Consider the following 24,333-nt stretch of genomic DNA (forward strand, 5'->3'; position numbering starts at 1 on the left):
GCAATATGCATTCAATTCTCATGTAAATAGAATTTTATGAATAAAAGTACAAAAGATGGGTGCAATATGCATTCAATTCTCATGTAAATAGAATTTTATGAATATACTATATTGATTCGGTTTTTAACAAAAATGTTTACCAAATGTTTTAGTACGGCCAAACATTGCGTATAACAAACTAGTCTGTAGAATCGAGTCCCTAAACAAAGAATCCCACACATTGGTGACTCAGTTTTGTGCCTTTTTTTTAATTGAGCATGATTGCAATGTTGCATATGCCAGCATTTTAATGAATGCCATTCTTAGCCAACAATAATTTTTATTTAAGGTAAAAGTGATGTTAACCTGAATGATGAAAACCTGCTTTGTGGTTAGAGTGTCCGCCCTGAGATAGGTCGTGAGTTCAAACCCCGGCCGTGTCATACCAAAGACTATAAAAATGGGACCCATTACCTCCCTGCTTGGCACTCAGCATCAAGGGTTGGAATTGGGGGTTAAATCACCAAAATGATTCCCGAGCGTGGCCACCGCTGCTGCTCACTGCTCCCCTCACCTCCCAGGGGGTGAAACAAGGGGGTGGGTCAAATGCAGAGGGTAATTTCACCACACTTAGTGTGTTTGTGACTATCAGTGGTACTTTAACTTTAACTTTAAATGTTCATTTATCATTTGTATGTATTTCACATTGTTTTTGTGTTGAAAACTGTAATTGTGTTTAAAATGTGTTTTATGTTCACATATTTGGGTGTCTGGAATGGATTTATTGGATTTACTCTATTTCTTATTGGAAAAATGTATTTTGTTTTTGGAAGAGATTACAAACCACAATAGAGGCACCACTGTGTAAAAATCCTAAGCATATCACAAGACATGTTTACCTTATTGCATTCCCTATCTAGAACTACATTACTGTAACAGACCTTGACAACTTGTTTTTTGTGGTAATGCATGAAGGAAATGTGGTATTTGTAAAGATATTTTTCAATGAATTGTTCCATTTTCTTAAACGGCCTAAAGGCCTCCATGTTTGTGGAGTAGGTTCATTTATTAAACAAAGTTAGCTTTTATTAGAATAATGGAAAGAGAAATAAAGTCCATGATACAAGCCCATAATTGGTGATTCAAACTTAAAGGGGCCCTATTATGCAAAACCAACTTTTCTTACCTATTGGTACCTTTTTTTTGTGAATTTGGGATCTGTAGAAGTCCCGAAAATTTGAAATAAACCAAGGAGAGAAGGGAAGGATGACGAGCGATCAGTAAGTGACTTGAAGATGATCTGCAAAACATAATCAATGCAAAGTTTTGACCAAAAAAACACCATAACATGTTATGTAGACCACAAGGAAGTGTTTTAAATGTAGAAAAAAAACATAATGACACCTAAAAGGCCACAGACTTTTTATTTGGGAAAACGCCTCATTATTTTTGTGTACAGTCTTCCTGAGTTCCCACAATTTCACCTATAAATAGAATGTATTATTCAGATCATTTACTTCTAGTTTTGAAGTGCGGCAGCTGGGATCTTACCCTGATAAATGTGTCTGAGCAACAATAATTGTGTTTTTGTTTTACTTGCACTTTTTGGCAGGGAGGTAGCCATAAGAAACAGTCCCAACAAGTTGATCCAGCTGCTCAAACTCTCCTCCTGCGGCTGCCAAATCCTTGTGGCCGTTGCTGAAAACGACTCGCCCGAGTTTCGCAAGCAGTCAGAAGATTATTACAAAGTCAGTGGTTTATAATCTTCTGTTTTACATGTCATCAATAATAACTGAGAGGGCCAAATCTTTTTTTCATAAGTTATCCATAATTACTAGGGATGTCCGATAATGGCTTTTTGCCGATATCCGATATTCCGATATTGTCCAACTCTTTAATTACAGATACAGATATCAACCGATACCGATATCAACCAATACCGCTATATATACAGTCATGCCTAATTTGGACAACCAGGTATGGTGAAGATAAGGTCCTTTTTTAAAAAATCAATAAAATAAAATAAGATAAATAAATTAAAAAACATTTTCTTGAATAAAAAAGAAGGTAAAACAATATAACAACAGTTACATAGAAACTAGTAATTAATAAAAATGAGTAAAATTAACTGTTAAAGGTTAGTACTATTAGTGGACCAGCAGCACACACAATCATGTGTGCTTACAGACTGTATCCCTTGCAGACTGTATTGATATATATTGATATATAATGTAGGAACCAGAATATTAATGACAGATAGAAACAACCCTTTTGTGTGAATGAGTGTAAATGGGGGAGGGAGGTCTTTTGGGTTGGTGCACTAATTGTAAGTTTATCTTGTGTTTTTTATGTTGATTTAATTAAAAAAAAAAAAAACGATACCGATAATAAAAAAAACGATACCGATAATTTGCGATATTACATTTTAAAGCATTTATCGGACATCTCTAATAAATACCATTTGTCCCTTTTTGGCCTATTCATTGTACAGCAAGCATATCACTTGTACCGTTCAATTACTTCTGTCTGTGTAACAAGAGATTTTTATTGTCCTTTTTTTTTTTTTTTACAGACGTTGAAGGAAACGGGACTGAATGTGACCATGGAGGATGTTCCTAACACGGACCACTTCAATATCATAGAGCAACTGGTCGATGGGGAGTATCACTTAGTAAAGGTACACAATTCATCTCCAGTTTAAACTCTCTAATCTTTTTCCTTGTGAAAACACTACAAATACTATATCACCGTATTCTCCAGACCATAGGACGCACTGGATTATAAGGCGTGCTGCCGACGAATGGTCTGTTTTCGATCTTTTTTCATATATGAGGCGCACCGGATTATAGGGAGCATTAAAAGAGTCATATTATTATTTTTTTATTCTAAATGTAAAACACTTCCTAGTGGTCTACATAACATGCGATGGTGGTTCTTTGGTCAAAATGTTGCATAGATTATGTTTTACAGATCATCTTCAAGCCGCTTTCTGACAGTCGCTTCAGGATGCGCCGTTTTGTGGGTGGTCTTATTTACGTGGCTCACCTTTGACAGCGTCTTCTCCCCGTCATCTTTGTTGTAGCGGTGTAGCGTGCAAGGACGGGAGTGGAAGAAGTGTCAAAAGATGGAGCTAACTGTTTTAATGACATTCAGACTTTACTTCAATCAATAACGGAGCAGCATCTCCTCATCCGGAAACAACAACACCGGAAACGTTTCCCGTGAAAAACCATCTGACCGGAACTCTAATAACTAAAGTTCCTTGGGTGAATAATGTAAACTCACTATACCGGTATGTTTTAGCGCTTTCACGGCAGATATAGTATAGTAAGAACTTTACACTACTTTATATTAGAAATGGCAACAGTGGAGGACGGGCAGCACGCTGAAGCAGGGGTTAGTGCATGTGCCTCACAATACGAAGGTCCTGAGTTCGATCCCGGGCTTGGGGTCTTTCTGTGTGGAGTTTGCATGTTCTCCCCGTGACTGCGTGGGTTCCCTCCGGGTATTCCGGCTTCCTCCCACCTCCAAAGACATGCACCTGGGGATAGGTTGATTGGCAACACTAAATTGTCCTTAGTGTGTGAGTGTGAATGTTGTCTATCTGTGTTGGCCCTGTGATGAGGTGGCGACTTGTCCAGGGTGTACCCTGCCTTCCGCCCGTATGCAGCTGAGATAGGCTCCAGCACCCCCCGTGACCTCGAAAGGGACAAGCGGTACAAAAATCGATGGACGGATGGATGGAACAGTGGAGGATTAATGTCGCATAACAAGAAGATAGAGAAAAAGAAGCTTATCGACTACGGTGTCCTCACGGACTACAAAGGCGGATGCGCGCAATTTTTCAGGACTAATGCAGATCCCAAATACAGATCAGCAGGCACCAGAAGGTAAGAAAAGTGGCTTTTGCATAATATTGCGAAACAAAACGCCAGATAATGTCTTACCTTATACACACACCATAATAATACTCCTATGTTGAAGCACATCAAACGGTGCGGCTTCATAGCTTACCAAAGTCATACTAAAACATTATAATAGATTTTTGAGCGCCGCATGTAATGTTCTATATTTTCAATGGAACATATAAAATGTTGGTGTTTACTTGAGTCATATTGCAGTCTACACGTATCTCTTGTGTGTGACTGCCGTTATATTGCAGTCTACACGTATCGCTTATGTTGTTTACTGCCATCTACTGGTCACATTTATCATTACACCATGTACCAAATAAAATAACTTCAAGGTCGGTAAGCAAAACCAGAATTATTCCGTACATGAGGCGCACCAGGTTATAAGGCGCACCGTCGAGTTTGAGGGGGAAAATAATATTTGCAGTGCGCCTTATGGTCCGGAAAATGGGGTAAGTCATTCAGCCTTGGGATGAAATTTCAGAATGTATTTCTCTCAATTTATCCATTGATTTTTATACAGTAACATTTTTAAATGTGTTAAGTAGTCCTTTCAAGTGGAAAAGTTGTCAACAAACGTTTTGAAGACTTTCCAAAGTAATTATTTATTTGCAGCTCCTGTTGAAGATGATGGGGAAGACTTAAGTGGAAGTGAGGAGACTAATGCACCACATTGATGAATGCTACATTTCAGGATCACTTTGCACACATGCATTGTACTAACCACTGTCTAAAAGAAAAACTGCATTACAGTTTTGTATCATATGGTGAGAACTTGTAGGATAAGTTGCATTCACTATTTTTTGTTTTGATCACAATCAGTGTGTGTTTGTGTGTAATTATGAGATGTGAACATGGGCAAAAGTGATCTTCAACGTTGGTTTGTTTTTAATGTGGACTGGACTTTCGCTGATGTGCTGGATCCACTATGGACTGGACTTTCACAATATTATGTCAGACCCACTCGACATCCATTGCTTTCGGTCTCCCCTAGAGGGGGGGGTTACCCACATATGCGGTCCTCTCCAAGGTTTCTCATAGCCATTCACATCGACGTCCCACTGGGGTGAGTTTTTCCTTGCCCATATGTGTTGACGTGTTGTGCACGTTTAACTTACATGTCATGTTTTATGCTAATATATGTTGTTTGTATATACAGTACAGGCCAAAAGTTTGGACACACCTTCTCATTCAATGCGTTTTCTTTATTTACATTGTAGATTGTCACTGAAGGCATCAAAACTATGAATGAACACATGTGGAGTTATGTGCTCAACAAAAAAAGGTGAAATAACTGAAATGTTTTATATTCCAGTTTCTTCAAAATAGCCTCCCTTTGCTCTGATTACTGCTTCACACACTCTTGGCATTCTCTCAGTGGGCTTCAAGAGGTAGTCACCTGAAAGGGTTTCCACTTCACAAGTGTGCCTTATCAGGGTTGATTAGTGGAATTTCTTGCTTTATCAATGGGGTTGGGACCATCAGTTGTGTTGTGCAGAAGTCAGGTTACTACACAGCCGACAGCCCTATTGGAAGACTGTTAAAATTCATATTATGGCAAGAGCCAATCAGCTAACTAAAGAAAAACGAGAGGCCATCATTACTTTAAGAAATGAATGTCAGTCAGTCTGGAAAATTGTAAAAACTTTGAATGTGTCCCCAAGCGGAGTCGCAAAAGTGCTGCAACGAAACTGGCACACATTAGGACCGACCCAGGAAAGAAAGACCAAGAGTCACCTCTGCTTCTGAGGACAAGTTCATCCGAGTCACCAGCCTCAGATCAGAGACCAGATGAACGCCACACAGAGTTCTAGCAGCAGACCCATCTGTAGAATTGTTAAGAGGAGGAATCAAGCCCTCATGGTCAAATAGCTGCTAGGAAACCACTGCTAAGGAGAGGCAACAAGCAGAAGACATTTCTTTGGGCCAAGAAACACAAGGAATGGACATTAGACCAGTGGAAATCTGTGCTTTGGTCTGATGAGTCCAAATTTGAGATCTTTGGTTCCAACCGCCGTGTCTTTGTGAGACGCAGAAAAGGTGAACGGATGGATTCCACATGCCTGGTTCCCACTGTGAAGCACGGAGGAGGTATGATGGTGTGGGGGTGTTTTGCTGGTGACACTGTTGGGGATTTATTTACAATTGAAGGCACACTGAACCAGCATGGCTACCACAGCATCCTGCAGCCACATGCCATCCCATCCGCTTTGCGTTTAGTTAATATAAAACATGTTTTCAGTTATTTCACCTTTTTTTTGGTTAGGTACATAACTCCACATGTGTTCATTCTTAGTTTTGATGCCTTCAGTGACAATCTACAATGTAAATAGTCATGAAAATAAAGAACATGCATTGAATGAGTAGGTGTGTCCGAGCTTTTGGCCTGTATTTTACATGTATTTACCACCTAAATATACAAAATAACTTTGAGTGCACTGTTCGCAAATTGTACTATGAGTTATTAATGCAGCTTATATGAACTAGCATTCAAATAAAAACATAAAATAATTGATGCATCAACATGCGACAATACAGTACAGAGTGCTTTGGGCCATGTATAATAGTATTCAGAATATATACATTTCTCAAATTGCAGTAGTCGTCCCTCGCCACATTGCGCTTCAAGTATTGCGACTTCACTACAATGCAGATTTTTGGGGGATATTTTCTTTTCTTTTAGCATATTCTGCACATTTTCGGGGGCCTAATTAAGCATTTGTAAGGTTAAGAATAGCTCAATATACTAAAAATCTCAGTACTACAGAAGTATTATCAATGTTAATTAGCCACTAGAAGGGACCAAACCACTCAGAGCGCACTGATTAGTATCATAGCCACTGATTGGCTCAGCCTGAGGCAGCAAAATTATAATGAATCAAGAGTGTGAAGGTATTTAGATGTTTTTTCATGATTAAAGGGCTCTCAATGTTGAAAATGTATTTAGAAGGTTAACGGTTTTATTTATGCTGTAGGTATGAAAATATTTGACTCATAATAACTTCTACTCGGAGGGAATTAATTTATCCCGATCCTGTCTGCAACCAATTAACAGCGATAAACGAGGGACGACTGTAGTGAAAAATAATTCCGTTTAAAAATACATGAAGTATTGTACAATGAATATACAGTATAACATAGATTTTTATTACAAAATTGGATATAAGAGCAAACATTTTCACCTGGAAATCCGCAACACAACCAATGTTGTAGCACAGAGGTGTCCAAACATTAATTTTAGTACTACAACGTCCTGCAAGCCAATAAAAAAACAACTAACAAATGGCCCCTAGGACACACTTTGGAGGCCCATTTTTGTACTTGTAGTAAGAAACATTAATAGCACTGCTGTTCACTTAAAATAAAACCATAATGGTTTGTCATGCTGAAGTAGTGATCCTCAAACAGGTCCGTTATACGTGTGCTTCATCTAGTGCTATTCCAAAGAATTAAATATTCAAACATAGTTTTTGCTGTACAAACCATGTGTAATGTTAGTGTGCAAACATATTAAATCCCTTCAATCCATTTTCTACCGCTTGTCCCTTTCCGAGCCTGTCTCAGCTGCATTCGGGCGGAAGGCGGGGTACACCCTCGACAAGTCGCCACCTCATCGCAGGGCCAACACAGATAGACAGACAACATTCACACTCACATTCACACACTAGGGCCAATTTAGTGTTGCCAATCAACCTATCCCCAGGTGCATGTCTTTGGAAGTGGGAGGAAGCCGGAGTACCCGGAGGGAACACACGCAATCACTGGGAGAACATGCAAACTCCACACAGAAAGACCCCGAGCCCGGAATCGAACTCAGGACCTTCGTATTGTGAGGCACATGCACTAACCCGTTTTTACCGTGCTGCCCTAAAAAACATATTATATATACATGTTAAATAAAAACATCTGCCTTGTTTTTAATGAATATTTATGCCTACTGCGTATTTTAATGCTGGTCATAATGGTGGCACCAAGTGTTTTCTAAGGCAGGACTTGGTAAACAAAAAAATCAGAACCACTGTGCTGACATGTTTGGATTGGTGGCAATAAGAGCCACATTGAAAGGGTTTTTTTTACATTTAGAAAAATAATAATTCCAGATAAAATTATCATACATCAAATCATATTTTGATAACAATTAAAATTCATCCATGATTTATTTTTATTTTTATATAAACCTTAATTTATAATATGCAGCATACAAGCAAATAAATAATAATGAGCAAAACATGTACAGAAACCGTACAAAACGCCAAAATAATAATTCCAGATAAAATTATCATACATTAAATCATATTTTGAGAACAATTAAAGTTCACCCATAATTTTAATTTTAATTTTTGTATAAACCTTAATTTATAATATGCAGCATTTACATACAAGCAAATAAATAATAATGAACAAAACATGTACAGAAACCGTACAAAACAACGCCAGGGGGTTGTAAACTCAATAAAGCAACTAAAATAGAATACACAATATTAGAGATGTCCGATTATATCGGCCTGCCGATATTATCGGCCGATAAATGCTTTAAAATGTAATATCGGAAATTATCGTTTTTTTATTATCGGTATCGTTTTTTTTTTATTAAATCAACATAAAAAACACAAGATACACTTACAATTAGTGCACCAACCAAAAAACCTCCCTCCCCCATTTACACTCATTCACACAAAAGGGTTGTTTCTATCTGTTATTAATATTCTGGTTCCTACATTATATATCAATATATAACAATACAGTCTGCAAGGGATACAGTCCGTAAGCACACATGATTGTGCATGCTGCTGGTCCACTAATAGTACTAACCTTTAACAGTTAATTTTAATCATTATCATTAATTACTAGTTTTTTATGTAACTGTTTTTGTATCGTTTTACTTTCTTTTTTATTCAAGAAAATGTTTTTAATTTATTTATTTATTTTTTTTAAAAAAAAGGACCTTATCTTCACCATACCTGGTTGTCCAAATTAAGCATAATAATGTGTTAATTCCACGACTGTATATATCGGTATCGGTTGATATCGGCAATTAAGATTTGGACAATATCGGAATATTGGCAAAAACAGCCATTTCCGGACATCCCTACAAAATATATAATAATTCAAATTTGGAGCACAGCATCATAGTTTTTACAGATTTTTGGTTGTTAGAGGTAGAACGCGTTTTAAAGTAAAGTTGTAATTATTTTTTAAAGGCACAAAAAACAGATCGGGTAATGAGAAACTAAACTTACATTTATGAATATAAAACTTAGCCAATAGTATAATGAGGTTGCAAAGATTAAAATTAAAACCCTGCGTAAATCCAAATAGGACATATTTAAAACAAAGCACACATTTGTCATGAATATTGTCCAGGAATTCCTCCATACTTCTATGTATCGCTTCGTAGTTAGTACCGCCCACTTCCCTATTTTACCAGGAAGTAGTTGTGTTTGCTAGGATGACGTCACAAGGACCAGCTCTATTCGAGACTGCAGTGGAAGCCGCTAACGTCAAAAAGTACATTTACCTCTCCGACCAGCACTGTGACCAACATCTTCGACAGGTATGTAAGCGGATGTTTTAAACGACTTAATTTGTAAGAATACGTACGTGAAAAACACATAAATGTCTCCGGGGAAATTTGACCCCAGGAAACGTCAAAGTTTGTGACTCACGTTAGCTCTATGGCGACATTTGTCAACACCGAGCGACTCTTCAGACGCTAACGCTCTTGTTTGTGTTTTATAAATGTCGTAAATATTACATGTCGTGGATAGACGTAGGGTGAAGTTGTCAAGTGTAAATAACTTGTACCCTTTTAGCATTTGTTTCGACTAAATTCGTCTAAGTCGGGGGTCAGCAACCCGCGGCTCTTTAGCGCCGCCCTAGTGGTTCCCTGGAGCATTTTCTAAAAAAGGATTGAAAATGGACACAGATGGGGGGGAGGGGGGGGACATTTTTTGTTTTTGTTTTACTATGGTTTTTGTTTAAGGACAAACATGACACAAACCTTCCTAATAGAAAGGCCACTGTTAATGTTTTTGTGTATGCTTCACTGATGAGAGTGAAGCATACACTCTTACCACCTAAATATACAAAATCACTTTAAAACATTAAAGTCTTATATTTGTCCTATTCACATGGATAAAGATAAGACCTTCTGGAGGAAAGTTCTGTGGTCAGATGAAACAAAAATTTAGCTGTTTGGCCACAATACCCAGCAATAGAAAGTTCTGTGGTCAGATGAAACAAAAATTTAGCTGTTTGGCCACAATACCCAGCAATATGTTTGGAGGAGAAAAGGTGAGGCCTTTAATCCCAGGAACACCATGCCTGTCGTCAAGCATGGTGGTGGTAATATTATGCTCTGGGCCTGTTTTGCTGCCAATGGAACTGGTGCTTTACAGAGAGTAAATGGGACAATGAAAAGGAGGGTTTCTCCAAATTCTTAAGGACAACCTAAAATCATCTGCCCGGAAGTTGGGTCTTGGGCGCAGTTGGGTGTTCCAACAGGACAATGACCCCAAACACGCGTCAAAAGTGGTAAAGGAATGGCTAAATCAGGCTAGAATTAAAGTTTTGGAATAGCCTTCCCAAAGTCCTGTGGACATGTCGACAATGCTGAAGAAACAAGTCCATGTCAGAAAACCAACAAATTTAGCTGAACCGCACCAATTTTGTATAGAGGAGTGGTCAAAAACCAACCAGAAGCTTGTGGATGGCTACATGTAACCAAATATTAACATTGCTGTATGTATACTTTTGACCCAGCAGATTTGGTCACATTTTCAGTAGACCCATAATAAATTCATAAAAGAACCAAACTTCATGAATGTTTTTTAGTGACCAACAAGTATGTGCTCCAATCACTCGATCACAAAAAAAATAAGAGTTGTAGAAATGATTGGAAACTCAAGACAGCCATGACATTATGTTCTTTACAAGTGTATGTAAACTTTTGACCATGACTGTATGCTTCACTGATGAGAGTATTTGGTGAACATCGTTTTGTCCTACTAATTTCTGCGGTTCTTGAACTCACCATAGTGTGGACTGTGACGCGACAGTTTGTTTACATGTAAAATCTTCCACTCCTTGGTCTCATTTTGTCAATGCGGTGGGTGAAAACACAAAGGTGAACTTTGTTGATGTTATTGACTTGGAGTGCTAATCGGGCGTAATCAAGCTAACCGATGCTAACATGCTATTTAGGCTAGCTATATGTACATATTGCATCATTATGCCTCGTTTGTAGGTATATTTGACTAATTTAATTCCTTTACTTATGTCCTCTGTGTATTTAATTTATATTTGCATGTCTCATGACACATTATCTGTATGTAATATTGGCTGCATTTCTCACAGTGGTTTGTGTGCCATGTTGTTCCAGACCACAGCAAACACCAAAGATTGTAATAAATCCATTAGAGGAAGACAGCCTGTCGTTTCCTTTAACTTGGACATTAAAAGCCTGTAATCACACCTTCTGAGTAGCCTCTGATTTACTATAGGTTTCTAATGTTGTAAAAATGTGTAGAATAAATATTACATTTCAACATTTCTGGCAACGAAGATTTGCGACAAATAATCATTTTGATAGTGGGGTATTACAGCTAATATAGACACTCACATAAATCATGTGTTGCCTTCATTATTACATTTATATAAGGCTTTTCATTTTTTGCGGCTCCAGACAGATTTGTTTGTTGTATTTTTGGTCCAATATGGCTCTTTCAATGTTTTGGGTTGCCGACCACTGGTCTCAATTCAATATGTGTTGGGTTTGCCATTTCCTCCATTCGCATGTATTTAAGGGAATTTGAGTTATTTCAAACGTGTATATTTTTAATTTGTCCACTATTTAATATGAATGTGAACTAAACGTTAAAAAAACAGAGTCCACCACAGTCTACAGCAGTGGTGCACCAAACTGAGGGCCAAGGGCATCTTTTACCTGCAGCCCAGTTTTTTTGTCCCTCTGCATTGTAAAAAAAAAAAAAAAAAGACATGTATTGTTATTTCATTAATTCACTTTGTGGCCTATAACATTAAACCAGGAGTCGGCAACCCAAAATGTTGAAAGAGCCATACTGGACCAAAATAAATAAATAAATAATCTGTCTGGAGCCGCAAAAAATTAAAAGCCTTATATAAGTGTTATAATGAAGGCAACACATGAAGTAAGTGTCTATATTAGCTATAATTGCCTACTGTCAATGGCTGACGCAAATCTTCGTTGACAGAAATGTTGTATTTTTGCAACATTGGAAATCATTAGTAAACTGGAGGCTTCTCAGAGGGTGCGATAACTTCTGGAAATTACTGGCTCAGAATGGCCAAAGGTATAGATGTGTGTGTTCAAGTTTAAGGAAACGGCAGGCTGTCTTCTTCTAATGGATTTATTACAATCTTTGCAAGCTGGGTAAGGTTTGCTGTGGTCTGGAACAACATGGCACACAAACAACTATCAGAAATGCAGCCAATATTACCTACAGATAATGTGTCATGAGACATGCAAATATAAATTAAATACACCGAGGACATAAGTAAAGGAATTAAATGAGCTCAAATATACCTACAAACGAGGCATAATGATGCAATATGTACAGTACATACAGCTAGCATCAATTAGTTTGCAGTCATGCACTGACCAAATATGCCTGATTAGCACTCCAGCAAATCAATAAGATCAACAAAGCTCACCTTTGTGCATTCACGCACAGCATAAAATGTTTGGTGGACAAAATGAGACAAAGGAGTGGCATAAAACATGCCTTTATGTGGCAGCATCAAAGAAAGTTGTACATGTAAACAAACTATGAGTTCAAGGATCGCTGAAATTAGCAGGACAAAACGGTGCTCCCCAAATACTCTCATCAGTGAAGCATGTATAACATAAACAGTGGGATTTCTAACAAATAGGAAATACAAAAAAAAAAAAATTTTTCGTCATCTTTTATTCATTTCCACACATCTCTGAAAGAGGTCCAGGGAGCCACTAGGGCGGCGCTAAAGAGCCGCGGGTTGGTGAGCCCCGCACTAAGCTAAGATGTCTCTCTCTAGGTCGTCCTCAGACGAGCCTTCCATCGTTGCTTCCAGTCATCCCGATTCTCCATACATTTGGCCAGTTCCTTGGCACTCTGAGCTCCTGCATCCTTCTTGAGTATGTCCACGTATGTTAGTGTGGGACGTCCTCTTGACCGATGCCCATGTGTTGGTTCCCACAGTACCAATTTGCTGGCTGGCAGCTCCTGATGCCTTTGGCAGTGCCCTGCTAGTCTCATTCTCCTTACAGCAATCTTCTCGCTCACCCTTGGTATTCCCCTGTAGAGGACTCTGTTGGTTACGTGCGCACTCTTGTTGATGTTAAGCACTGCACGCAGCATCCTGGTGTAGCAACCATCCAGAGACCAGATGTTGTTTGAACAAAATAGCTTAGCATATAGAGTGCAACCTGCTTATCTCATCTGTCTGGCTGTCATCAACGCAAGCGGTTGTCAACATAGTGGAAAAACAAACCGTTGCTGCCTTGCACATTTACTTGTGCTGTAGAATGGAGAATGTGCGATTATATAAAGGATTTTATTTTGTTGACATTATTATTCTCCATTTGAACATTATTACACTTTTCATTATTGTTTTCATATTATATGAGGCCTTTTCCCACCAACATTTAATGAACTTAAACTTGGAAACTTTAGTGCTAGGAAGTAGAGGTTCCAGGAACTTAAAGTAGAGATGTGTGGTTTGTGTTTCCACCATATTTGACAGATACTAACAGTTAGTTCATACAAATCAGGCTGATGACGTATGGAGGAGTGGTTTAGTTTGTATATATCTACATTACCATGCAAATAAACAATATTAGGTCATATTTATTTTACTTAAAGGAGCCATATGTAATAATGTGGCCAGAAATTATACTACAATCACAGTCAAAATTCTGTAGTCCCCTCCCTTTCTCCCCGACTGAGGTTGCCAGATACGTGCAGTGATTTCTCCAGATTCTCTTAACCTTTTGATGATATTATGGACTGTAGATGGTGAAATCTCTAAACTGTTGAGAAATGTTGTTCTTAAACTTTTCGATAATTTGCTCACGCATTTGTTCACAAAGTGGTGACCCTCGACCCATCCTTGTTTGTGAATGACTGAGCATTTCATGGAAGCTGCTTTTATACCAAACCTGTTCCCAATTAGCCTGTTCACCTGTGGGATGTTCCAAATAAGTGTTTGATTAGCATTCCTCAACTTTCTGTCTTTTTTGCCACTTGTGCCTGAAACATGTTGCAGGCACCAAATTCCAAATGTGCTAATATATTTGCAAAAAATAACAAAGTTTCTCAGTTCCAACGTTAAGTATCTTGTCTTTGCAGTCTATTCAATTGAATATAAGTTGAAAAGGATTTGCAAATCATTGTATTCTGTTTTTATTTACCATTTACACAACGTGCCAACTTTACTGGTTTTGGGTTTTGTATTACACATTAGAATGCATAAAAAATTGTTCTTGTCTCACATAGGGATTGTGTTCAAAATGCCCCCCACAATGCGGTTCCCCTTAAAGGTGCACACAGCAAGTCAGAAAGTGACAAAGAAACACACTCGTAAAAAGTGGTTATCTTACTTCCTAAATATTTATCATACAGTTTACAGGAAAACTCCAAACTAAAAAGACACAAAACCCCTTTTAGTTTCCAAGTCCTACTGTTGTGGGACTGGTCTTGTTGTAGCAGCCATGTGTTTGTTCACAAGAAATGTGGTGGAAGTGTTTCGAAACAGAAATTTGGAGGAATGTGGTTGTTATTTACTGGGATGTAGGTAACCTGATCTTTGAGTGATGCAGCTGGAGAGGCAAGAACAATCGAATGCTTCATACTGAAGGCTTTGTTTGGTGTGTGGTGGCAAGCAATACGAGTCCTGCTTACATTAGTGACAACAACAAGGCCGTTCTTTCTTCATCTTCATGTTGCTGGGTAAGGTTTTGCAACAATAACATACACGCAGAAAAGTGAGTTGACGACAGCTTTTCAAGTTATATTTAATTGAATAGACTGCAAAGACAAAATACTTAACATACTAACTGGGAAATTTTATTTTTTGTAAATATTAGCTCATTTGGAAATTAATTCCTGCAACATGTTTCAAAAGAGCTGGCACAAGTGGCAAAAAAGACTGAGAAAGTTGAGGAATGCTCATTAAAACAGTCATTTGGGACATCCCACAGGTGAACAGGCTAATTGGGAACAAGTGGGTGCCATGATTGGGTATAAAAGCAGCTTCCATGAAATGCTCAGTCATTCACAAACAAGAATGGGGCGAGGGTCACCACTTTGTGCACTGCAAAAAGTCAGTGTTCAAAAACAAGAAGAAGAAAAAACGAAAATTAGGGGCATTTTACTTGAACTAAGCAAAATTATCTGCCAATAGAACAAGAAAATTCAGCTGTTCAAGACTTTCTAAAACAAGTAAAATTAGCTAACCTCAATGAACCCAAAAATACCTTAAAATAAGTATATTCTCACTAATAAGTGCACTTTTCTTGGTAGAAAAAAATGACACCTTTTTGCTCAATATGTTGAAAAATATTCTTAAATTAAGTAAACGCTAGTGCCATTATCTTGACATAATGATATGCACTCTGCATTACATTTCTTGAAACCAGCAAACTTATACTAAAAACTAATTTATTGTTCTTAATGGAAAGGCAACAAAGCAACCGCTTGTTACTCTCTGGGTTTCCTAGCCGCTCAGGCAAATCATATTGTCTAAAAATGCATTTTTCCATCGATAACTTGACATCATCGCGTCAAGTGCGTGCTCTTTCAGTCAATTAGTGCGCATATACACAGCCCGGCCCTCGGCCAAATTTGTTTTAATTGTAATTTTGAAGAATTTATCTAAACGTGCATTAACTATTTCTGTTCAAGGGTTAGGGTTGTTAGAAATGTCACATGTTAAATGTTTAAATATTAACTGTCAGTTTACTGTACTGTGCCAACTGTACTACTATATGAGTACCTATTTTCTATTGTTTCATTGAAAATAAAACAGCAAAGTCCATTTGGCTGTCATCTGTTCTAATTATGAGACACAATTGTGTCAAAATCATGATTTTTTTTTCATGCTTGAAATAAGAAATTATCACTTTAAAAAAGTAGTTTTATACTTGTGAGTGTTGATGACACAGCTTTGCAACAGTTGATATTCTAGTTTCAAGCATGTTTTACTCAATATAGGTCATCCAATCTCAGCAACAAGCTGTAATATCTTACTGAGATCATTTAGGACCAAAACACTTAAAACAAGTAAAACACCAACATAAAACCTGCTTAGTGAGAAGAATGATCTTATCAGACAGAAAATAAGCAAATATCACCCTTATTTGAGATATTTAATCTTACTTAGATTTCAGTTTTTGCAGTGTGAACAAATGCGTGAGCAAGCAACATTTCTCGAAACGAGTTATTGCAAGGAATTTAGGGATTTCACAATCTACGGTCCGTAATATCATCAAAAGGTTCAGAGAAACTGGAGAAATCATTGTAAGCATTGATATTATGGACCTTCAATCCCTCAGGCGGTACTGCATCAAAAAGTTCAGTTCAGAAAACCACTCGACAACGCAGACGTTTGTCCTCAGAAATCCTAGCAACCAAACACATGAAAATATGTTCCTCTTTAGTGCACTTTTGAGGTGCATCACAACAACACTAAGGGTTGATCTTTGAGAGATGGGTCAATGATAATTTGACAGATGGGTCAATAATAATTTGACAGATGAGTCAATAATCATTTGAGAGATGGGTCAATAATCATTTGAGAGATGGGTCAATAATCATTTGAGAGATGGGTCAATAATCATTTGACAGATGGGTCAATAATCATTTGAGAGATGGGTCAATAATAATTTGAGAAATGGGTCAATAATAATTTGAGAGATGGGTCAATAATAATTTGAGAGATGGGTCAATAATAATTTGAGAGATGGGTCAATAATAATTTGACAGATGGGTCAATAATCATTTGAGAGATGGGTCAATAATAATTTGACAGATGGGTCAATAATCATTTGAGAGATGGGTCAATAATCATTTGAGAGATGGGTCAATAAAAATTTGACAGATGGGTCAATAATCATTTGAGAGATGGGTCAATAAGATGTCAAGATGTCAATAACAGGTGGTATATTTCATCATTGATGTCAGTCAACAAAGATCAGATTGTTTCCTACCATGTTGATCACTTCTTCTAAGATGCTTGACATTTGGTCTTCATCAGCTGGCAGTCCCAGCCTGAGCAGGAGGATGAGGCCGATACCTCCATGACCACTTTAGCCATCGCTGTGCGCGGCCTCCTGTTGGCCTTCACATCTATGAAGCAAGCCGCCATCTTGGACCTACGCTTCCACCCCAAATGGCGGCCGATCGCTGCGGTCTCCCTGCTGGCCTTAGCGCTCATGTTGTACCTGCACTGGACAGTGGGGGGCGCAGACGCACCTGTGGACTCTCTGCAGCTGTATCGCAGCGACGTGTTGGGAAACATGGACGCACGCGCCCGCCGCCGCCACAGGAGGGTGAAAACTTACAATGACACCTACCCTCTGAGTCGGCCTGTCAAGACCAAGGACGGCGTCAGGTACTGCATCGGGGTCATCGCAGACCTGGACACGGCCTCACGCAGCACCAAGGACCAGACCTGGTTCAGCTACATGAAAAGAGGTCATGTGACCGTCTCACTCGGTGCTGACAGGCTGGAAGTGGAGTGGGAAGATCACATGATCACACTGGAGACTCACCTGGCTGAGAAAGGACGAGGTAGTGTGTGTCTGTATATTGTCTGTGTGTTGTGAGAGAGAGTGTGTGTGTGTGTCTGTCTGTTTATTGCCTGTGTATTGTGAGAGAGAGTGTGTGTGTGTCTGTCTGTTTATTGTCTGTGTATTGTGAGAGGGTGTGTGTATATTGTCTGTGTGTCGTGAGAGTGTGTGTGTGTGTATATTGTCTGTGTTGTGAGAGTGTGTGTGTGTATATTGTCTGTGTGTTGTGTGTGTCTGTTTATTGCCTGTGTGTTGTGAGAGTGTGTGTGTGTCTGTCTGTTTATTGTCTGTGTGTTGTGAGAGTGTGTGTGTATATTGTCTGTGTGTCGTGAGAGTGTGTGTGTGTATATTGTCTGTGTGTCGTGAGAGTGTGTGTGTGTATATTGTCTGTGTGTTGTGAGAGAGTGTGTGTATATTGTCTGTGTGTTGTGAGAGTGTGTGTGTGTGTGTATATTGTCTGTGTGTCGTGAGAGTGTGTGTGTATATTGTCTGTGTGTTGTGAGAGTGTGTGTGTGTTTGTCTGCATATTGTCTGTGTGTGTGTGTGTCTGTATATTGTCTGTGTGTTGTGAGAGTGTGTGGGTGTATATTGTCTGTGTGTCGTGAGAGTGTGGGTGTGTATATTGTCTGTGTGTTGTGAGAGTGTGTGGGTGTATATTGTCAGTGTGTCGTGAGAGTGTGTGTGTGTCTGTTTGTCTGTGTGTGTCTGTGTCTGTATATTGTCTGTGTGTTGTGAGAGTGTGTGTATATTGTCTGTGTTGTGAGAGTGTGTGTGTGTGTGTGTTGTGAGAGTGTGTGTTTGTGTATTGTCTTTGTGTTGTGAGTGTGTGTGTGTGTCTGTATATGGTCTGTGTGTTGTGAAAGTGTGTGAGTGTGTGTGTATTGTCTTTGTGTTGTGAGAGAGTGTGAGTGTGTGCATATTGTGAGTGTGTGTGTGTGTCTGTACATGGTCTGTGAGTGTTTGTGTATTGTCTTTGTGTTGTGAGAGTGTGTATATTGTCTGTGTTGTGAGAGTGTGTATATATTGCATGTGTGTTGTGAGAGTGCGTGTGCGTGCATATTGTTTGTGTAGTGCGTGTGCATATTGTGTGTACATGTGCATATTATCTGTGTTGTGAGTGTGTGTGCATATTGTCTGTGTTGTGAGTGTGTGTGTGCATATTGTCTGTGTTGAGTGTGTGTGAATGTGTGCATATTGTCTGTGTGTTGTGAGTGTGTGTGCATATTGTCGGTGTGTTGAGTGTGTGTGTGCATATTGTCTGTGTGTTGTGAGAGTGTTTGTGTTTGTGCATATTGTCTGTGTGTGAGTGTGCATATTGTCTGTGCGTTGAGTGTCTGTGTGTTGTGAGAGTGTGTGTGTGCATATTGTCTGTGTGTTGTGAGTGTGTGTGTGTGTGCATAGTTTGTGTTGTGTGTGTGTGCATATTGTCTGTGTGTTGAGAGTGTGTGTATGTGTGCATATTGTCTGTGTGTTGAGAGTGTGTGCATCTGTGTGTTGTGAGTGTGTGTGTGCATATTGTCTGTGTGTTGTGAGAGTGTTTGTGCATATTGTCTGTGTGTGAGTTTGCATATTGTTTGTGCGTTGAGTGTCTGTGTGTTGTGAGAGTGTGTGTGTGTGCATATTGTCTGTGTGTTGTGAGTGTGTGTGCATATTGTCTGTGTGTTGTGAGCGTGTGTGTGCGCATCTGTGTGTTGTGAGTGTGTGTGTGTGCATATTGTCTGTGTGTCTGTGTGCATATTGTCTGTGTGTTGTGAGCGTGTGTGTGTGCATCTGTGTGTTGTGAGTGTGTGCGTGCGTGCATATAGTCTGTGTGTGCATACTGTCTGTGTGCATCTGTGTGTTGTGAGTGTGTGCGTGCGTGCATATAGTCTGTGTGTGTGCATACTGTCTGTGTTTTGTGAGCATATTGTCTGTGTGTTGTGAGTGTGTGTGCATATTGTCTGTGTGTTGAGAGTGTGTGTATGTGTGCATATTGTCTGTGTGTTGAGAGTGTGTGTGCATCTGTGTGTTGTGAGTGTGTGTGTGCATATTGTCTGTGTGTTGTGAGAGTGTTTGTATTTGTGCATATTGTCTGTGTGTGAGTGTGCATATTGTCTGTGCGTTGAGTGTCTGTGTGTTGTGAGAGTGTGTGTGTGTGCATATTGTCTGTGTGTTGTGAGTGTGTGTGTGTGTGCATATTGTCTGTGTGTTGTGAGTGTGTGTGCATATTGTCTGTGTGTTGTGAGCGTGTGTGTGTGCGCATCTGTGTGTTGTGAGTGTGTGTGCATATTGTCTGTGTGTTGTGAGCGGGTGTGTGTGCATCTGTGTGTTGTGAGTGTGTGCGTGCGTGCATATAGTCTGTGTGTGTGCATACTGTCTGTGTTTTGTGAGCATATTGTCTGTGTGTTGTGAGTGTGTGTGCATATTGTCTGTGTGTTGAGAGTGTGTGTATGTGTGCATATTGTCTGTGTGTTGAGAGTGTGTGTGCATCTGTGTGTTGTGAGTGTGTGTGTGCATATTGTCTGTGTGTTGTGAGAGTGTTTGTATTTGTGCATATTGTCTGTGTGTGAGTGTGCATATTGTCTGTGCGTTGAGTGTCTGTGTGTTGTGAGAGTGTGTGTGTGTGCATATTGTCTGTGTGTTGTGAGTGTGTGTGCATATTGTCTGTGTGTTGTGAGCGTGTGTGTGTGCGCATCTGTGTGTTGTGAGTGTGTGTGCATATTGTCTGTGTGTTGTGAGCGTGTGTGTGTGCATCTGTGTGTTGTGAGTGTGTGCGTGCGTGCATATAGTCTGTGTGTGTGCATACTGTCTGTGTTTTGTGAGCATATTGTCTGTGTTTTGTGAGAGTGTGTGTGTTGTGAGAGTGTGTGCGTGCGTGAGTGCATATAGTCTGTGTGTGTGCATATATTGTCTGTGTGTGTGTTGTGAGAGTGTGTGTGTGTGTGTGCGTGTGTGTGTGTGTGTGTGTGTGTGTGTGTGTGTGTCCTCCATGTCTGACCGAGCGTCTATCTCTTCCCCAGGCATGGAACTGTCTGAGCTGGTGGCCTTCAATGGTCACCTGTACAGTGTGGATGACCGCACAGGTGTGGTGTACAGGATCGAGGGCAGGCAGGCAGTGCCCTGGGTCATACTTCCTGACGGGGACGGCTCTGTTTCTAAAGGTCAGTGCCTCACTTGACCTCGTCAACACACATGTGACACAACTGCCAGCATTAAAACTTGCACACTTTTGACTTCCTGGCTCAAAAAGTTCCATCATGTCTTCTTTTTCTTATACTTTTCACTTTCTTCTAGTCAGACTAGATTTCAGAGTAAAAGATGGAATATTTGATGTTTCTTCTGTCACCCTCTTCTGTTAAGTCTTTGTTACTTAGGATATGTTCCCCATTCTAAAGTGTTACCAAAAACATATAATAACTTCTGTTTCTTCTGTCTAAACCAGTGGTTCTCAACCTTTTTTAGTGATGTACCCCCTGTGAACATCTTTTTAATTCAAGTACCCCCTAATCAGAGCAAAGCATTTTTGGTTGAAAAAAAGAGATAAAGAAGTAAAATACAGCACTATGTCATCAGTTTCTGATTTATTACATTGTATAACAGTGCAAAATATTGCTCATTTGTTGTGGTCTTTCTTGAATTATTTGGAAAAAAAGATATAAAAATAACTAAAAACTTGTTAAAAAATAAACAAGTGATTCAATTATAATAAAGATTTCTACACATAGAAGTAATCATCAACTTAAAGTGCCCTCTTTGGGGATTGTAATAGAGATCCATCTGGATTCATGAACTTCATTCTAAACATTTCTTCACAAAAAAATAAATCTTTAACATCAATATTTATAAAACATGTCCACAAAAAAATCTATCTGTCAACACTGAATATTGCATTGTTGCATTTCTTTTCACAGTTCTTTTTGAGAGACATTTTGAAAAAATCTCACGTACCCCTTGGCATACCTTCAAGTACCCCCAGGGGTACGCGTACCCCCATTTGAGAACCACTGGTCTATAAGAACACTTGCTAGGCCACATAGTGGTCTATAACAGTGGTTCTCAAATGGGGGTACGCGTACCCCTGGGGGTACTTGAAGGTATGCCAAGGGGTACGTGAGATTTTTTTTTAAATATTCTAAAAATAGCAACAATTCAAAAATCCTTTATAAATATATTTATTGAATAATACTTCAACAAAATAAATGTTTAGAATGAAGTTCATGAATCCAGATGGATCTCTATTACAATCCCCAAAGAGGGCACTTTAAATGATGATTACTTCTATGTGTAGAAATCTTTATTTATAATTGAATCACTTGTTTATTTTTCAACAAGTTTTTAGTTATTTGTATATCTTTTTTTCCAAATAGTTCAAGAAAGACCACAACAAATGAGCAATATATTGCACTGTTGTGCAATTTAATAAATCAGAAACTGATGACATAGTGCTGTATTTTACTTCTTTATCTCTTTTTTTCAACCAAAAATGCTTTGCTCTGATTAGGGGGTACTTGAATTAAAATAATGTTCACAGGGGGTACATCACTGAAAAAAGGTTGAGAACCACTGGTCTATAAGAACACTTGCTAGGCCACATAGTGGTCTATAAGAACACTTGTTAGGCCACATAGTGGTCTATAAGAACACTTGCTAGGCCACATAGTGGTCTATAAGAACACTTGTTAGGCCACATAGTGGTCTATAAGAACACTTGCTAGGCCACATAGTGGTCTATAAGAACACTTGCTAGGCCACATAGTGGTCTATAAGAACACTTGCTAGGCCACATAGTGGTCTATAAGAACACTTGGTAGGCCACATAGTGGTCTATAAGAACACTTGCTAGGCCACATAGTGGTCTATAAGAACACTTGGTAGGCCACATAGTGGTCTATAAGAACACTTGCTAGGCCACATAGTGGTCTATAAGAACACTTGGTAGGCCACATAGTGGTCAGGGGCGTATCGTATTTTCCAAACTATAGAGCACACCTGTATATAAGCCACACCCACTACATTTTAGAAGAAAATAAGACTGTCCATATATTAGCCACATGGGACTATAAGCTGCAGATGTATACATTGTGAAATGAGTTTATGCAGAAAAATTCTGTAAATGTTTATTTCCATACCTTAATTCAGTGGTTCTTAACCTTGTTGGAGGTACCGAACCCCACTAGTTTCATATGCGCATTCACCGAACCCTCTTTTTTTTTCCAAATTCAAGACAAAGTTATAGGTTTTTGGTAACACTTTAGTATGGGGAACATATTCTAAGTAATAAAGACTTAATTTAGAGTTATTTGGTTAGGGTTAGGGCCAGGGTTAGAGGGTTAGGGTTATAATAAGGCATTAATAAGTACTTAATAATGACTAGTTAAGAGCCAATATGTTACTAATTTGCATGTTAATAAGCAACTAATTAATGGTGAATATGTTCCCCATACTAAAGTGTTACCATGTTTTTTACTGGTGCACAAAATGAACCGTGCATGAACATCACCTTGTTCGAACAACAAAACCAACACAGTGCATAAACTCACAACAAATTACACACCTGCAAATCAGTCTGACTTCTGCTGTTGCCGTATCCGTGATACGCCGATAGGGAGAAGTTTTTATTTACATGATGTGTCTTGACCTCCGCCAAACCCCTGAGCCCGACTCACCGAACCCCTAGGGTTCGATCGAACCCAGGTTAAGAACCACTACCTTAATTGTTTTCAGACGGTGCCTGTCACACGGCAGTAAAAGGGCTGATAAAACAAAACAGAAGCCATCGTCATGAACACATTAGCTGCGGAAGCTAGCTCTCCAATCAGCTAAACAGACTCAATAACTCCCCGGTGACGTCTGTAAGTTTACTGTGGAGTCAATGAAACAATACCAAAAGAATGGCATTGTAAGGTAATAATACTAACAATGACACTCATATGCGTGTTAGCATATTAGCTAATGCTAACCACGCTAGTTCAACTACGTTACGTTAGCACGTACAAATATGCATCAAACATGTGACGGTGTAGTTTTAGTTATAGGCACAAACATACCAGTAGAAACGCTATGGAGAACTAGAAGACAGAACGGCACTTATTCTTCCGGTTTAAAGCATGAAACGGAAGGAAATAATGTAGACTCAGCCCTTTCAGACACTTGTGATTTAGGGCTATACAAATAAACATTGATTGATTGACTTCCAACCAAAAGCACCTGAAATGAGCAAACTCGTCCAAAAGATGGCGCCACCTTTTCAGTCTCTGTGAAAGCCGCGGGGTGCAAAGGTTGGGGGAAAAAAGTGGTGACTTATAGTCTTGAAAATATGGTTTAAAAAGTATACTAGGACTTCTTTTTCAGTAAGCTTCACAATAAAAGCATGTCACTATTAACTTGCATTCTAATTCTACCACAAATAACATTTTTGAAAATGCTTGTCACCATAAGAATGCACATCTACAAACACTTTTACACGTTTATTGTTGTTAATTGTTGTTAATTGGTTCCGGAACATTTATTTCCACTAAGTAGGAATCAATAATTTTACATCAAATATTACATATCTAGAACATAAAACAACTGTTTATGACTTTCTAAATAGTTTTCAACATTATGAGAGCCCTAAAGACATGAAATAACCTTCCTGGGGGACATGCTTTATCAGTA

General features: G+C 38.9%; 2 protein-coding genes across 5 annotated transcripts in view; both read left to right on the plus strand.

Annotated features, from left to right (window-relative positions):
* The window catches only part of afmid (arylformamidase), a 31,681-nt gene extending 24,263 nt beyond the window's left edge, over positions 1-7,418 (plus strand). For all 4 annotated transcript variants that reach the window (XM_062033590.1, XM_062033591.1, XM_062033594.1 and 1 more), the window contains exons 9-11: positions 1,592-1,727; positions 2,552-2,656; positions 4,506-7,418. In XM_062033590.1, the coding sequence (XP_061889574.1) occupies positions 1,592-1,727; positions 2,552-2,656; positions 4,506-4,535 (271 nt within the window). In that variant the 3' untranslated portion in view covers positions 4,536-7,418. The remainder of the gene's footprint in view (positions 1-1,591; positions 1,728-2,551; positions 2,657-4,505) is intronic.
* A 1,472-nt stretch (positions 7,419-8,890) lies between these two features.
* The window catches only part of LOC133639772 (soluble calcium-activated nucleotidase 1-like), a 17,501-nt gene continuing 2,058 nt past the window's right edge, over positions 8,891-24,333 (plus strand). The window contains exons 1-3 of the mRNA XM_062033368.1: positions 8,891-9,444; positions 17,163-17,698; positions 20,697-20,837. Of these exons, the coding sequence (XP_061889352.1) occupies positions 17,206-17,698; positions 20,697-20,837 (634 nt within the window). The 5' untranslated portion in view covers positions 8,891-9,444; positions 17,163-17,205. The remainder of the gene's footprint in view (positions 9,445-17,162; positions 17,699-20,696; positions 20,838-24,333) is intronic.

The sequence above is a fragment of the Entelurus aequoreus genome, linkage group LG22, assembly GCF_033978785.1.
Source record: "Entelurus aequoreus isolate RoL-2023_Sb linkage group LG22, RoL_Eaeq_v1.1, whole genome shotgun sequence".
In the NCBI taxonomy this organism is placed as follows: Eukaryota; Metazoa; Chordata; class Actinopteri; order Syngnathiformes; family Syngnathidae; genus Entelurus; species Entelurus aequoreus.